Source organism: Mercenaria mercenaria, chromosome 6 (assembly GCF_021730395.1).
Source record: "Mercenaria mercenaria strain notata chromosome 6, MADL_Memer_1, whole genome shotgun sequence".
NCBI classification, from domain to species: Eukaryota; Metazoa; Mollusca; class Bivalvia; order Venerida; family Veneridae; genus Mercenaria; species Mercenaria mercenaria.
The window spans coordinates 28,557,065-28,574,900 of record NC_069366.1 but is presented as its reverse complement, the minus strand read 5'-3'; the positions used below and the strand labels follow the sequence as shown (position 1 = coordinate 28,574,900).

General features: G+C 37.4%; 1 protein-coding gene across 1 annotated transcript in view; it reads right to left on the bottom strand.

The window, feature by feature from the left end:
• Positions 1-5,296: 5,296 nt before the first annotated feature.
• Positions 5,297-17,836, bottom strand: part of LOC123549320 (AFG3-like protein 2) — a 49,221-nt gene continuing 36,681 nt past the window's right edge. Inside the window, exons 14-19 of the mRNA XM_045337315.2 lie at positions 15,122-15,237; positions 13,475-13,555; positions 11,844-11,963; positions 11,058-11,246; positions 10,005-10,119; positions 5,297-6,967 (exon numbers count right to left, since the gene is read on the bottom strand). Of these exons, the coding sequence (XP_045193250.2) occupies positions 6,852-6,967; positions 10,005-10,119; positions 11,058-11,246; positions 11,844-11,963; positions 13,475-13,555; positions 15,122-15,237 (737 nt within the window). The 3' untranslated portion in view covers positions 5,297-6,851. The remainder of the gene's footprint in view (positions 6,968-10,004; positions 10,120-11,057; positions 11,247-11,843; positions 11,964-13,474; positions 13,556-15,121; positions 15,238-17,836) is intronic.

The following is a 17,836-nucleotide window of genomic DNA, read 5'->3' as shown; positions in this document are numbered from 1 at the left end:
TGCAAGTGGTCTAAATTTGAGGCCTGTAGCTACAGAAATGTTTAAGTAGGTCACTAGGTCAATCTTAAGGTCAAAGTTCATTTCGGTACACAAAACTATGCATGTGGTCCAAATTTGAAGGCTGTAGCTTGAGAAATGTGAAAGTAGGTCACTAGGTCAAAATCAAGGTCAAGTTTTATTTCAGAATACAGAACTATGCATGTGGTCCAAATTTGAAGCTTGTACCTTCAAAAATGTGAAAGTAGGTCACTAGGTCAATGTAAAGGTCAAAGTTTGTTTCAGTACATAAAACCATGCATGTGGTTCAAATTTGAAGGCTGTAGCTTGAAAAATGAGAAAGTAGGTCACTGGGTCAAAATCAAGGTCAAATTTAATTTCGGAACACAAAACTATGCGTTTGGTCCAAATTTGAAGACTGTACTTTCAAAAATGTGAAAGTAGGTCACTAGGTCAAAACCAATGTCAAATTTCATTTTGAAACACGGAACTATGCATATGGTCCAAATTTGATACCTGTACCTTCAAGAATGTGAGAGTAGGTCACTAGGTCAAAATCAAGGTCAAAGTTTTTTCAAGTGCACAAAACTATGCATGTGGTCCAAATTTGAAGGCTGTAGCTACAGAAATGTGAAAGTAGGTCACTAGGTCAAAATCAAAGTCAACTCATGTCAAGGTTCATCTTGCCACTCAAAAATATACATGTGGTCCAAATTTGAATGTTTTAGTTATTGACAAGAACATTTTAAAAGCTTTTCCCTATATAAGTCTATATGAACCATGTGACCCACGGGGCGAGGCCATATTTGACCCTAGGTGGATAATTTGAACAAACTTGGTAGAGAACCACTAGATGATGCTACATTACAAGTATCAAAGCCCTAGGCTTTGTGGTTTGGACAAGAAGATTTTCAAAGTTTTTCCCTATATAAGTCTATGTAAACCATATGACCCCCAGGGTGGGGTCATATTTGACCCTAGGGGTATAATTTGAACGATCTTACTTGAAGACCACTAGATGATGTCACATACAAAATATCAAAGCCCTAGGCCCTGTGGTTTTGGACAAGAGGTTTTTCAAAGTTTTTCCCAATATATGTCTGTTTAAACCATGTGACCCCCAGGGCGGGGCCATATTTGACCCCAGAGAAATAATTTGAATCATCTTGGTAGAGGACCACTAGATAATGCTTCATACCAAATATCAAAGCCCTAGGCTCTGTGGTTTTGTGACAAGAAGGTTTTCAAAGTTTTTCCCTATATAAATCTATGTAAATTATAGAAATAAACAAAGGGCCATAACTCACTCATAAATTGTTGAACCAGTCTGATTTTCAGGGGGACACAACTAGGGTACCAATACATCATTCTGACAAAGTTTGGTCAAAATCCCCCCAGTAGTTTCTGAGGAGATGCGATAACGAGAAATTGTTAACGGACGGACGGACGGACGGAATGACGGATGGACGGACCACGGACGCAGAGTGATTTTAATAGCCCACCATCTGCTGATGGTGGGCTAAAAACCTTGTGACCTCTCTAGAGGCCATACTTGTGAATGGATCTCCATAAAAATTGGTCAGAATGTTCACCTTGATGATATCTAGGTCAAGTTTGAAAGTGGGTCATGTGCCTTAAAAAACTAGGTCAGTAGGTCAAATAATAAAAAAACCTTGTGACCTCTCTAGAGGCCATACTTTTCATGGGATCTGTATGAAAGTTGGTCTGAATGTTCATCTTGATGATATCTAGGTCAAGTTTGAAACTGGGTCAGCTGCGGTCAAAAACTAGGTCAGTAGGTCTAAAATTATTAAAATCTTTTGACCTCTCTAGAGGCCATATTTTTAAATGGATCTTCATGAAAATTGATCTGAATGTTCACCTTGATGATATCTAGGTCAGTTTCGAAACTGGGTCACGTGCGGTCAAAAACTAGGCCAGTAGGTTTTAAAAATAGAAAAACCTTGTGACCTCTCTAGATGGCCATATTTTTTCATGAGATCTTCATGAAAATTAGTGAGAATGTTCACTTGATGATATCTAGGTAAAATTCAAAACAGGGTCACGTACCTTCGAAAACTAGGTCAATAGGTAAAATTTAATAGAAAAACTTTGTGACCTCTCTTAGAGACCATATTTTTCAATTGATCTTCTTGAAAATTGGTCAGAATTTTTATCTTGATAATATCTAGGTCAAGTTCAAAACTGGGTCACATGAGCTCAAAAACTAGGTCACTATGTCAAATAATAGAAGAAACGTCATACTCAAAACTGGGTCATGTGGGAAGAGGTGAGCGATGCAGGACCATCATGGTCCTCTTGTTTTCCAATTCTGTCTCTATAAGCAGGATTCGAAGCAAATACATGTGAAGTGTCAGATGTCTGCAAATAAGGTATACAAGGTCAGAAATGCCACTTTTTTTAGCATTGCTTGGGTGAGTTTTTGTGATCGCTCGATGTCCGGCGCCTGTCAACATTTGTATTTTTCAACCGATCTTCATGAAATTTGATCAGAATGATAACCTTGATTGAAATACAGGCCAAGTTCGAAAATGGGTCATCTGGGGTCAAAAACTAGCTCAGTAGGTCAAATCAAAGGAAAACCTTATGTATGTGATAGAGGCTGTATTTTTCAATTGATCTTCATAAATTTTGGTCAGAATTGCCTTGATGAAGTCTTGGCCAAGTTCTAAAATGGGTCAAATCAAAGAAAAACCTTGTGTATGTGATAGAGGCTGTATTTTTCAACTAATCTTCATGAAATTTTGTCAGAATGATTACCTTGATTAAATCTAGGCCAGGTTTGAAAATGGGTTATCTGGGGTCAAAACTAGGTCACATCAAAGACTAGATGCCCACGGGCAACATATCGAGCCCGCCAGCTGTCAAAAGGACTAGGAGTTGCACATGACACCCTGTCTCATTGAGGCAAACATTTTGGTCAGTTATTTATAGTAACAACAAAGGGAAGTAATTCTAGGTTCTTGCTCATGACACTCTGTCTCATGATGGTGAACAATTGTGCCAAGTTACATCAAAATCCCTCTATACATGAAAAAGAAATGCTCCGGACAAAGTCATTCTTGTATCTGACCTTTGACCTCTAAGTGTGACCTTGACCTTAGACCTAGGGTCCTGGTTCTTGCGCATGACACTCCGTCACATGGTTGTGAACATTTGTGCCAAATTACATTAAAATCCCTCCATGCATGAAGAAGAAATGCTCCTGACAGTCATTATTAAATTTAACTTTTGACCTTTGACCTCCAAGTGTGACCTTGACCTTTGACATAGGAACCTGCGGTTTGCGCATGCCACTTCGTCTCACTGAGGTTAACAGTCATGCCAAATATAAACAAGATTGCTCCATGCATGTCAAAGTTATGGTCTGGACAAGCAAATCCGGACGGACGCACGCACATACACCGAACAGCCATTTGGACAACTATGTCTTCACTTCTGCAAGCGGGCTCGACAGTGTGTATGTGATAGAGGCTGTATTTTTCAGTTGATCTTCATGAATTTTGGCCAGAATGACTGCCTTGATAAAATCTTAATCAATGGGTCATCGAGGGTCAAACTAGGTCACATCAAAGAAAAACCTTGTGTATGCAATAGGGGCTGCATTTTACAACAGAATGTTTGTCTGGATGAAATCTAGATAAAGTTTGAATATGGGTCATGTGAGGTCAAAAACTTAAGACACCCGGTCAATTTAAAGAAAAACCTTGTGTACGCAATAGGGGCTGCATTTTACACTGGATATTCATATGTAGTCAGAATGATTGCCTTGATAAAATCTAGGTCAAGTTAGAATATGGGTCATCTGTGGTCAAAAACTAGGTCACTAGGTCAAATCAAAGAAAAACCTTGTGTATGTGATAGAGACTGTATTTTTCAATTGATCTTCATGAAATTTGGTCAAAATGATAAACTTGATGAAATTAGGGTCAAGTTTGAATATGGGTCATCTAGGATAAAAAACTAGGTCGCTAGGACAAATCAAAGAAGAACGTTTTTTTATGCAAAGAGGCTGTATTTTTCAATTGAGGATGATGAAATTTGGTCAGAATGATTGTCTTGATCTAGGTCAAGTTCGAATGTAGGTCATCTTGGCTCAAAAACAAGGGCACTAGGTCAAATTGAAGAAAATGCTTGTTTACATTTAAAAGACCACATTTTTGGTCCAATCTTAATGAAAATTGGTCCGAATATTTGTTTCCATGAAATCACTAGGTCAAACATGTTTACACTGTTATTGTATGTTTCTCAGGTGAGCGACCTAGGGCCATCTTGGCCCTCTTGTTAATTCATACTTTTTTCATGCTTTGGTGAGTTTTGAATAATAGGGCCGAATCATAAATTACAAACCAGATATTTCACAATACAATGTTTTAGATTTGTAATCGAGTCATACTGAGCAAAAACATCCATTTCATTTTTTCGGATGTTGCGCAACATTTCAAGCATATTCCCAGCACGAATTGGATTGCACATATACCACCCATGACAAGGTTTGTCAAGTGTGCGTATGACCTAAACTGGGTTATGTGGGCTGTAGGACCAAAAACGTTAAGGTTTTGGGTTTGAAGGTGAAGGTTATATGAAGGGCAAGATCATTTATGTATAGGTCAGTTTGTAGTTCTTTGATGAGTAGAGTATGAAGTATCAGGTCATTAATGTCTTCTGTAGGCAGATAGACGGACAAACAGATAGTTTGATCGCTATACACCCGGTGGTATAATAACTCTTTCCTTTGTTTCATGTTGCCATGGAAACAAAATGGCTGCCATTTTGACAAAACTAGTTGGACTGTTCATACCTTTTTCTAAGCTGACTTTGAAGATTCATTTGCTTCTTTTAAATAATTTAAAAAGGACCTTAAACAGAATTAACATGGAAACGATATTACTTTTCCTCTTAACTGATTGGAACAAGGACGTCAACGAAGACAAGTACAACAGCTTGATGCATGCTAGAAATCTCTGGTCAGGCTCAAAATTTGTCTTTAAGGGAGCAAGTCCATGATACTGCATTTCCATACAAAATACTGTTTTAAGCCTAGATAAGTGTCATTGTGAAGTCAATTTTCAATGAAATTTATCAAAATTTGAGAATAAAATGTGTAACATAATATATTGTGTACAATTTCAGACAATTCGGTTTATTAAATTCATAAAGCCACTGATATGCAGTCTAGTTAAAAGTTTTGTTCAGTTCAGTAACATCAAAATTCTAGTGGCGAGGTAACACCAAACTGTTTATATTTGTAGGGTTTTAAAGAGAAGGCAACAAACCATCTTTCGTAGCAGCATTTATTTTCAACAACATATTTTATACTATTTCTGACAACATTGTTTTCATATTTGACATATATGAAGAAAATAAAATCTGAATTTTAGTATTTACTTTTTATCATTCCACCACAATGAAAGATTCATCCAAAGATGCAGGCACGTTACATTCATTCCCGCACATATGCAAACTGTGAACTATTTTAGATATGTTGAAGTACACTTGAAACACGGTATCACAAACTCGCTTATTTCAAATTTCTAGTTATCTCGAAAGCATTTTCATGTCCCGTCTCAAAGAATTGCAAAAACAATCATTTTAAATTGAATTTCAATTATCTCGAAGTAAAATACTCAATCCCTTAATTTGAGATATTGAATTTAAACTGTACATATAAAACTCTACAGCAATGGCCAATAAGCTCAGTAATTGTCATGATAAATATAATGCTGTATAGTTAACATGTTCAAACTACAAATACCATGATAAAACAACTGCTACAGCAACAGATGCATGAGAAACATGGCATGGTTAAATAAACGGCTCTCTTTCTATAACTCAATACATAGGGGGTTTTCAGTTGGAATTACATTTGACTAGTAAAAAAAATATGTGTATTAACCCTTAGCCTGCTGCAGGCGAATTTAACAGCCTTTGCAAACAGCTTGGAACCAGATCAGACGCTGATTAAATCGGCGTCTGATCAGGTTCCAAGCTGTTTGCTACTCTGACAATATTTCTTCCAATTTTGGAGCAAATTGAATGAACTTTACAATTTCAGCAGACGACATTTCCAGCAGACGACAATTTATCTAGCATGCTAAAGGTTAATATGATAGACTTGTACTTTTAAATGCTTTCTTGCATATTAGCATATACCATACTGTCTCTGCTTTTCAGTCTTCCTAAAACACCTGTGTGGAGTATAGCACTGCAGAACACTTGTTTTACAGGCAGCTGGCAATAACTGGTATTAAATAAAAAAGAAAATTAATGCTTATATATTAGAAAGTGAAGAAACAAAATCCCATTAAAAAGAATAAAAAACCAATATAGAGTCTTCCTTACTGACTTATTTACCCTTCAACAAAAAGCTGGTATTTTTTTCTAGTTTGAAGACCATTCTGTTACCATGACAAAAGACAGTCAACACACATTTGAAACAAGCTGATTGTCAAATGACGGAAATCTTTTCTTATATCTGATCATATACTTTCACGATTACCTTCTCCGATAAAAAAAATACTTGCTGAATGCTGGCAATGATTAAGGTCTATCCTTGCTGGTAAACTGGTGTATTATTTCCTGTTGCTCCTGAAAAAATCCATTTCTACTGAAGACGTAAAAGCTTTACTTGTATGTCTGAACCATAAAACAACTGGATGAAATTCAAAGTCTAGAGCTGGTAAATATTTGTCAAAACAATGAACATACACTTTGAAATGGTGAACAGCTCTTCATTATGTGACCCCTCTTTTGAGATACTTGTAATATCAGCAGCAATTTTAGTAGTTCAGGTTTTACTTATGCAGCCTGGGGCACTAATGCATAAATTTCACTTATGCAGCTTGGGGTTCTGCAGCATCAGAATTTTTATCATCAGAGTCCTTTTTGGCAACAGGTTTATCCCAGCCTTCCAAACCTTTTGGTAAACTTGTATCTTCTTCAAAAGATCCTAAAATGAGATTTTGTTCATATATAAATATCATTTACAATACTTAAAATCACTGAAAACATCACAAAATTCTTAAGCCGTGTACTGATAAAGGTATCTGGCATTTAACCAAAAGGTCTTGGGCTGGATCTCACTTGAGTCGTGATACAACATTCTGAGTTAGTACACCATCTTACAAGGAAGTGAACTGGAGAAGATAATTCAAGCAAGTTTCCAATTTCCTTCAGTCACTGATGAGAAAAAAGCTATTAAGTGTTGGAAATATACTGAGGTTAAAGACAAAACACACGGGGACAATACCAGCTTAGCAATTTGCTACAATTTCATGAAATTGAGTCGAACTGTTTTTTCCTGTTGCTCTTAAAATGAAGCTACTTTCGTAAGTAAATTTACTTCTAACATCAGTATAACACTGACAGCGGCTCAGCTCTTGAACTACTGCAATCCATGCATGTAAACCTGAAACTGGCTAAAACATTATAACTAGGCTTAATTCTTTAATAAAGTAGGAGTTGAAATTAAGAAGCATATAAATTTTCAACTTTGATTTTTCTACTATTTTTACAAAATCATACATCAACTCTTACAACTGACTGAAAAATAGGACCTGTAATAGCAAAATTTCTAGTAAAACAAAAATATGAAATTTCAAAGTTCTATCTATTCAGAGGTTCACAAAAAGAACCTGGTCTAGGAAAGAAACATCTGCTTTTGCTGCCAGGTATTTGCCCATCCAGGGTTCACACAGACTGATCAAACAAAATTTTTAGGACCTTTTACAATCTTTTTCCATATAAAACATCACTATAAGTAGCGAGTCACTTCCCCAATATTTCACCTTTCAAAACTGTTTTGAAAGGTAAGAAACATTGTCGTAGGTCAACCAAGAAGTAGTGAAATTTTAATTATGTTTACTGTTGTACCAACTGTAACCTCGCCAACATGGTCAACTTCAATGTTAAAGGATTCTACAAAACACTTACAATATCCGGAATTTTGTGAATACAAACACTCAGCTCAATATATTGTCAACATCATTCAACTTCATCAGTTACTCTTCATCAAAACAACACAATTTCACAACTGGGAACTGGGATACTAACTGGACACAGTGAAGATAGGACAAACTAGGAATCAGTTTACAACTTACTTTCAGTTTGACCCCAGTACAAATGAGTAATTTTGCCGCATACATTTACTGTCATAAGATTTACCATTTACATTAGTTTTATCATTTTCTTCACACAGCTGATATAATTTACAAAATATCACTGATTTCAGGATTTTTAAAACCATATTCAGGGACTTTTAAAGCAATTTTAAAACCCAGAAATAAATTTAAGTACTTTCAAGGACCTTCAGACATTTTTCAGTCCTTCTGAACAATGGGCATCAAATTTTAGCGCTTTTTTAAGACTGTGCAAACATCTGTCAACAGGACCTGGTGTTGTTTGCAGAGGCTATACCATATACTGTGAAATCATTTAAATTCGCTAGCATGAAATTTCGCGCAAACGTGGAGAAGGACTGTTTCGCGCGGGCTTTAATTCGCGCAGTCTCAATTTTAGAAATGAAAAAATAAAATTAAAAAATAACTAGAAAATGCTTTTGTAAAAAAGCGCATGTCTCCCCTAATGCAAAGTCCTATAGGCCAGAAGTCAATAGGGGTCATGAGCGAAAGTCAAAGAGACACTGATGGTTGGCTGCAATAGGGATCATCTACTTGGCATGTCCAGTCATCCCGCTAAATTTCAACACTCTTGGCCTAGTGGTTCTCAAGTCACTGTTCAGGCTCCTGTGACCTTGACCTTTGATCAAGTGACCTCAAAATAAATAGGGGTCATCTACTCTGCATGTCCAATCATCCTATTAAGTTTCAACATTGTAGGTCAAGTGCTTCTCAAGTTATTTCCAAAAAATTATTTTACATGAACAGGCCACTGTGACCTTGACCTTTAATAGACTGACCCCAAAATCAATAGGGGTCATCTACTCTGCATGTTCAATCATCCTATGACGTTTCAACATTCTGGGTCGAGAGGTTCTCAAGTTATTGAATGGAAATGGTTTTCCATGTTCAGGCCCCTGTGGCCTTGACCTTTAACAGACTGACCCCAAAATCAATAGGGGTCATCTACTCTGCATGTTCAATCATCCTATGAAGTTTCAACATTCTGGGTCGAGAGGTTCTCAAGTTATTGATTGGAAATGGTTTTCCATGTTCAGGCCCCTGTGGCCTTGACCTTTAACAGAGTGACCCTAAAATCGTTAGGGGTCATCTACTCTGCATGATCAATCATCCTATGAAGTTTCAACATTCTGGGTCAAGTGGTTCTCAAGTTACTGACCGGAAATGGTTTTCAATGTTCGGGCCCCTGTGACCTTGAGCTTTCACAGAGTGACCCCAAAATCGATAGGGGTCATCTACTCTGCATGACCAATCATCCTATTAAGTTTCAACATCCTGGGTCAAGTGGTTCTCAAGTTACTGATCGGAAATGGTTTTCAATGTTCAGGCCCCTGTGACCTTGACCTTTAATGAAGTGACCCCAAAATCAATAGGGGTCATCTACTTTGCATGTTCAATCATCCTATGAAGTTTCAACATTCTGGGTCAAGTGGTTCTCTAGTTATTGATCGGAAATGGTTTTCAATGTTCAGGCCCCTGTGACCTTGACCTTTGATGGAGTGACCCCAAAATCAATAAGGGTCATCTACTCTTCATGACCAATCATCCTATGAAGTTTCAACATTCTGGGTCAAGTGGTTCTCTAGTTATTGATCGGAAATAGTTTTCAATGTTCAGGCCCCTGTGACCTTGACCTTTGACGGAGTGACCCCAAAATCAATAGGGGTCATCTACTCTTCATGTCCAATCATCCTGTGAATTTTTAACATTCTGGGTCAAGTGGTTCTCTAGTTATTGATCGGAAATAATAGCGCGGTCTTAAATTCGCGCATCGGTCCTAGCGCGAAATACGCGAAAATTCGTCCTGCGCGAATAAAAATGATTTCACAGTATACAACAATAACGAACCTGTTCCTTCAACAAATTCCTCATATGTTGACTTCTCAGCAAAAGGTCTTGGACCAATCAATTCTATAATAGTGTCTTTATCTATCTTCTCATTCTCCAATAACCTGAGGGCAAGCTGAAACAACATAAATTGTTATACACAAACATAGTAAAACAAACATATGAAAAGAGTTCGGAATTAACTTTACAGTCATTTTATACAGTCATTTTATAGTTTTCAACAAGATGCGTGTCCATAGGACACTGGTGTCCCAACATCTGGTCATCTGGTCAGTGTGTGCATGTTTTCTGACTTAGTAAAGGGCCAACTCTGGTCTGACTGGGTAAAATTCCATTTAAAATACAAGCTGCACAACTTCACATGCTGCATATCAATCCTGAAAAGTTTGCCGACTGTAGGTTAATTACTTTTTGAGATATGCACAACACAAATTCAGATTCACTGACAGATGTACAGATAAGGGCAAATCTAAGAGCCCCCACCTCCCAACCCAACAAAGTTTGTGGGGCACAATCATTCCTTTTAACTAAAAGAGCTTTGCAATGTTTATATAGATTATGAACAAAACAAGAATTCTTCATACAGTATATAATCTTGGTACAGTAAAACATAAATCGCTACAGATCACAAGGGTATGCCCAATATACTCGAGTAATCCAGGGACACAAGTAATTGCACTGAAAATGGCTAGAGACCACTTAATGCTCAAGCAACCCCAAACCCTTGAAGCTCAAGCAAAGTGTGTTTTACTGTCTTTACATATATCTAATACTTGTATCCACTTATTAGTTATTTATGTATATCAAGATTTACAGCATCAATTTTGAACCTACATGTACATGTGGAGGACAAATGATTTCAGACATAGTATCTTTCATCAGATCATTGGGGAGAACATGCACCTCGCCTGGGATCAAACTCTTGACCCCACAATTTGTATATCTGTGCTCTCCCTAATGAGGGAAGTGGGTGGGCTTCAAAACTATTGTAGATTTTACCCAGTCTGCAAATGTGGCTGTAAAACTACATCTGAGGTAAAAGTTCAAGCTTACCTTTTCAACATCAGCCTTGTGTTTGTTTAGAAGAGCCTTTGTTTTCTCATAAGCCTTTCTGACAATATCTCTGACCTCATTATCTATTAACTGAGCAGTTTCTTCACTATAAGGTTTGTCAAACATTTGTTCTCCTGGCATGCTGAAGGACAACTGACCAACTTTCTCACTCATTCCGTACTGTACGACCTAAAATGTATTTTGAATGTTTTAAGTAAACCTTTAGCGTAAAGTAACTATGCAGCAAATGTCCTGGGAAAAAGACAGTGCAAAGGTCTTCTTCCCAGCAAAACCAGTCCTGGACAAGCTTTTTCATTTTGTGCGTGGCATTAACAACTAGACTGGAGACTGGTTTCAAAACTCATTTTAAAATAAATCTTTCGATTTTCAAGATGATGTACACCAAATCTTGTTACAAAATAATGTCAATTTTAAGTGAATGTGAATGATTCTAAGTTCACTTCAAATTCAAAGGCTCTCTACAAACTTCTTGTTTCAGAGAATGCCTTTACAACCCTGGCAAGAAAAGATTTCAAAAACATGACAAATTCCTAAAGTGTATACAATAGGTGATATGTCTGAATGACACTTAGTTATCTAAAAAAATCCTGTAACAAAACATGCTGATAAAGCAACCCACATCATGTTTTCTAAATGTATTTTGTATATGTAAGGAAAAATCTCATTGCAACTACATTTGTATAAGTAAGTGGTTTTTGGGGTGGGGGGTGGTTGGGGAGAGATTAAAAAAAGTTTGAAAGCTTCTAGGGCTGAAGACATATTTACCTGGGCATAAGCACTTTGTGTGACCTTCCTCAGGTCATCCATAGCCCCTGTGGTTATCTTATTGAAGAAAATCTCCTCAGCAACCCTACCACCAAGTGCTACACACATATGGTCCTCCATCTAAACATATAAAATTTCATTACAAATCAGAACAAAAATAACCCTTGTTCAAAAATAATCTGCTTAGATAAATGATACAAACCCAATCAATTCAAATAAGCTGTTTTTAAGATATTTTTCCAGTACTGTATAGCAGTCAGCTAAGCTACTATAATTAAAAGATTGATCCGTCACTAGCTAAGTCTAATTTCTATAACAACACAGTGCTCTGTCCTGGCCCTCTTAACTGCCACCATATTGCTCTTAAAATGTACTCTCCTGCCTTCGATCTGCAGCTAAATCATGCCCTTTTTACCTGTCACATCTTGAAAATGAATCCTGTAAACACTCATTTTCTGCTACGTAGATTACATCAGGATGCATGTAGGGGGTGGGGGAACATATCAGTGGAATGTTAAAACCGATTCATATACAACCTGTTTAATGTCAAAAAGGTGACAGTTTACAAGTTGTCGTTATGTGGCCTACCATTATAGACTGCAAAGCATGTGATCAGTGACCTGTCAGATTGTTTCAAACAAGCTTTAAGGTAAACTGAAATTGAAATGAAGAGACCACTGCTTAGTTTGTATCAATGCAATCTGATCCTATTGCAATCTCTAAAGAAAAATATACAACTGTTTTTTTTCTCCTGTTTTTAGCTGTAGCAACCCCTAAAAGGATCAAAACATCTTCATTTGAACAAGTGTGGAAGAGGATTTTACAATGATGCTACAGACCAAGTTTGATCATGATCCTCAAGCAGTTCATAAGAAGAACTTTTTTAAAAGCTTTTCTATGTTTACCTATAGCAGCCCCTCAATAGGACAAGTGCCCCTATTTGATATGTTTACCTATAGCAGCCCCTCAATAGGACAAGTGCCCCTATTTGATATGTTTACCTATAGCAGCCCCTCAAGAGGACAAGTGCCCCTATTTGATATGTTTACCTATAGCAGCCCCTCAAGAGGACAAGTGCCCCTATTTGATATGCTTACCTATAGCAGCCCCTCAAGAGGACAAGTGCCCCTATTTGATATGTTTACCTATAGCAGCCCCTCAATAGGACAAGTGCCCCTATTTGAACAAATTAAGAGAGGACCTTACAATGATTCAGACCAAGTTTGATGAAGATCCATCAAGTTCATGAGGAGAAGTAGCTTGAAAGTATTTCTATTTTTTGCTCTCTTTCTTCAAACTTTCTACATCAGAACTGTCTGAATGAGTTATAATATGTATAAATACAAATCATATATATATCAGGGGTTTCAAAATTGAAACAGGTGGAAATTGCAAAGTAAAAAATTGTAAGGGGGTCCTCCCTTTTATAACTTTCTCTGCTACAGGAAAAGCAGTCTGGGCTTCAGACCACTTTAGCAGGGAGAAATCAAAGCCCCCACCTGCCCAACCTGAAATCCTTAATATATTGTGAAGAAACATGCCAACATTCTACTATTTTATCTTACTATATACTGCTACCTGTTTTTAAACTGAAATAGATTAAAATCTTCAAACTTCAAAAAGGAAAATACCTGTTCTTTTGTAAATAAGTGATGTTCCTTTGGAAGATACATTGCATAACCTAAAGCTTGACCACGAGGTATTATTGAGACCTGAAACATACAGACACAAACAACGGCTGAAAATATTTTTAATATATACTTTTGAATGATTATAATTAGAGATGCAGTGTCCAGTGGTTAAGGTGTTGGCGGCCCCATCGTGGGGTCTTGGGTTCGAGCTCCACCGGGGTAGATTACTACACGTTCTCATACAACACCAGTACTAGTTTTCCAAGGAGTGGACTCAAGAGTGGTTCAAACAAGCCTGAGACTTTCATTGCAATAAAGCTTAATAAATTAGTATAAACTACATCTAAATGATTATAACTGTACAAATTACTGGTGTTCTTATGTATAAGCATACAGATTCTTGGATAAAAAAATCACTATGAAAGTTCCCATACTAGATGCAAGGCGTTCTCTCTGTTGTTACTGCAACAGACTAAACATACATCAGCCCTGACAAGAAATTGAACCCTACTATATTACAGCAATAATAAGAATCTTTTTTTTTTATTGATGTTTTTTTTTTGCATTTAACATCACACAGACACATTTATAGGTCCTATGGCAACTTTCCAACTTTTGATAGTGGAGGAAAACCTAAGGTGCCCCTCAGTGCACTACCATTTCATCACGGGCAGGCACCTTGGTAGAACCACCGACCTTCCACAAGCAAGCTGCATGGTTTCCTCACATGAAGAATTCAACTCCTAGAGCAAACCCGAACTTACATCACTGAGGGGCAAGTGGTTCAAAGTCAGCGGCCTTAACCACTTCGCCGCGGAGGTCCCTAATAATAAGAATCAAATATAGCTAAAAATTCAAATACTACAGCAAACTAGTTCAAACACTGTTGAAATTTTTCTGCAAGTTATTTCCAGTTCTGCCTGGTACAACATTTCAATACAAAATCCATCAAGCATAATGTACAATAACAATATCACAACATCTTTATTCTGTGGTTCTTAGTGTTGACTGAATATTTCATCTGGAAATGGTCTGTTTTTGTTTGGTTTAACACTGCACCAGCACAATTATAGGTATATGACGACTTTCCAGCTTTGATGGTGCAGGAAGACCCCAGGTGCCCCTCCGTGCATTATTTCAACAAGAGCGGGCATCTGGATAGAACCACCGACCTTCCCTAAGCCAGCTGGATGGCTTCCTCACATGAAGAATTCAACACCCAGAGTGAAACTCAAACCCACATAGCTGAGGGGCGAAAGATTTGAAGTCAGCAATCTTAAACACTAGACCACAGAGGCCCCATCTGGAAATGGTAGCTTACTGTACATTGTTTGCAATTAACCCTACCAGTGTTCCTGGATTCTGTACCAGTACATACCTTTTCTCTGCAAGTATCTGTCAACATCCCCACATGAATCAGATGTGGAGGACGAATGATTTCAGTCGCAATGTCTTTTATCAAATTGTCACAGAGTACATGCACCTTGCCCCAGGACCAAACTCACGAACCTGCAATCCATAGGTAAGACTCTCCCTATTTAAGCTAAGTGAGCAGGCTTGCTTACTGAACAACTTAATAGCCATTTAAACTTCTTTTTAAAACAGTTGTTTTAGCATCTCTATTTACGATAAAAAGTGGAATACTACCTTTAATAAAGGATTTGCATGTTCAAGAAACCATGAAGCGACAGCATGGCCAGATTCATGGTAGGCTGTTGTCTTCTTCTCTGCTGGTGATAAAACTTTGGTTTTCTTCTCTAAACCTAAAACAGAAACCACAGTGTTATTATTATTATTATTATACCAGATTTATATAGCGCCCTTTTCATGATAAACACATTCAAAGGTACTTTACATAGAGCAAACGCAGCCACACAGGGCACAAAATTCATCCTCTACTAGTATAGACACAGCGCAATCTGACCAGAGTGACAGAGTGAGATAGCCCCCAGAACAGGTAGAGAGAAATCCTTTTTAGATACAAGCCTGTGCGATTAACTTAGCCTAGCTCTTTGCGAATAGACAGTCAAGAATTAACCCAAAATAAAACACAAATGATTCTAGGCCTTTTGTCTTCTGTCAAACAGTCAAAAAACATTATCTTGCCAGGGTACTGAAGTTCCAATCTCTTGGTTTGTAGTTTGGAGATTTACTAAGTTTAAGGGGTGGGATGTGAGATTTACTAAGTTAAGAAGGTGGGATGTGAGATCTACTGAGGGGTGGGATGTGAAACCTACTAAGTTAAGGGGGTGGGATGTGAAATCTACTACACTAAGCTGGTGGGATAAGAGATCTACTAAGTTTAAGGGGGTGGGCTATGAGATCTACTAAGTCTAAGGGGGTGGGATATGAGATCTACTAAGTTTAAGGGGGTGGGATAAGAGATCTACTAAGTTTAAGGGGGTGGGATATGAGATCTACTAAGTTAAGGTGGTGGGATGTAAAGTGTACTAAGGGGTGGGATGTGAGACCTACTAAGTTAAGGGGGTGGGATGTAAAGTGAGATCTACTAAGTTTAAGGGGTGGGATATGAGATCTTCAAAGTTACAAGGGTGGGATTGAGATCTACTTAGTTTAAGGGGGTGGGATAATTATGAGATCTACAAAGTTATGAGGGTGGGATGTGAGATCTACTTAGTTAAGGGGTGGGATGTGAGATCTACTAAGTTATGAGGGTGGGATTTGAGATCTACTTAGTTAAAGGGGTGGGCTATGAGATCTACTAAGTTAAGGGGTGGGATATGAGATCTACTAAGTTGAGGGGGTGGGATGAGAGATCTTCTGAGTTAAGGGAGTGGGATGTGAGACCTTTTAAGGTAACAAGGTGGGATTAACGATATAGTAACTAATGGGGTGAGATGTGAGCTCTACAAAGTTAAAAGGATGGGATGTGAGATATACTTAGTTCAGTGGGTGGGGTGTGAGATCTACTAAGTTGAGTGGGTGAGAGGAGAGATCTCCAAAGTTTAGTAGGTGAAATTTGAGATCTACTAAGGGGTGGAATTCGAGTTCTATTAAGTTAAAGGGGTGGGATGTGTCAAATATAAGTTAAAACATTAAGCTTGCTTTTCATTAGGCAGTGTGTAAAGGCAGGCTGCATTTAATACCATTACAACATTATTGAAATTTATTCATACACTTAGCAATCCTCCTGAATTTTTGTTAAATTGCTGTAAATGTGTCCGTCTCCGTACCAAACAGTCCAATAGTTTAAAATGGATTTAGACTTAACATTTTGGTAAATATAGCAAGATCAGATTCACAACTGATTTGATGTATACGCATGTATATATTACATTACCAAGACTGATGTAAGAAAGTACTGTTGTCATTGTAGAAACTTGAAAAGCAAAATAATATTGTGTAACTTTTATTAAGTATAAAATTAACATAACGAATGGACAAAAATGAAATACCTGAAAATAAAGACATACTGAAAAGTAATTTTAATTCAATTCCTTTGGAGGAAACAAGTCTCTACTTAACTGAGGAACTGCTTCATCTCACTAGTCAGCAGAAACTTTTCTTAACTTAAACTAGGCTGATAGAAAGTTGGTTCGATTAAAGGACAAATAGAAACAACTAGAGCTATCACTAAAGGTGATGAATGTACGCCCTGCATACACTGACACAGTACATTGCAATTTGACGCACACAAGATTGCATAATTATGTGGACTGTATGTATATAGACTGTATGTATACAGTATAGTAACAAAAAACAAAGTCCCATAACTATGCAGAATATTTATCTAAAAGAATGTAACATGCAACATGTACAACTAGGGTTGGTACTGATCACTTATGTGAAGTTTCATTAAATTGTGTGCAAGGGTTTGGTAGATTAGGCACGCACAAGATTGCATATCCAGACTGTATGTACGTAGTATGTTAACAAGAAACAAAGTCCCATAACTCTGCAATTTTTGTCGCTGAAAGAACCTAACATGCCCCATGCACTACCACTGTTGTTACTGATCATTTGTGTAAGTTTCATTAAATTGTGTCGAGGGGATGAGGAGAGATGGTGCGCACAAGATCGTGTCTACGTATATAGTATATTAACAAAAAAACAAAGTTCCATAACTCTGCAAAAATTTTTTCTGAAAGAACCTAACATGCCCCATGCACAACTACTGTTGTTACTGATCACTTGTCTGAAGTTTCATTAAATTGTGTCAAGGGGATGAGGAGAGATGGTGCGCACAAGATCGTGTCTATGTATATAGTATAGTAACAAAAAAACAAAGTCCCATAACTCTGCAATTTTTTTTTTCTAAAAGAACCTAACATGCCTCATGCACAACTACTGTTGGTACTGATCACTTGTGTGAAGTTTCATTAAATTCTGTCAAGGGGATAG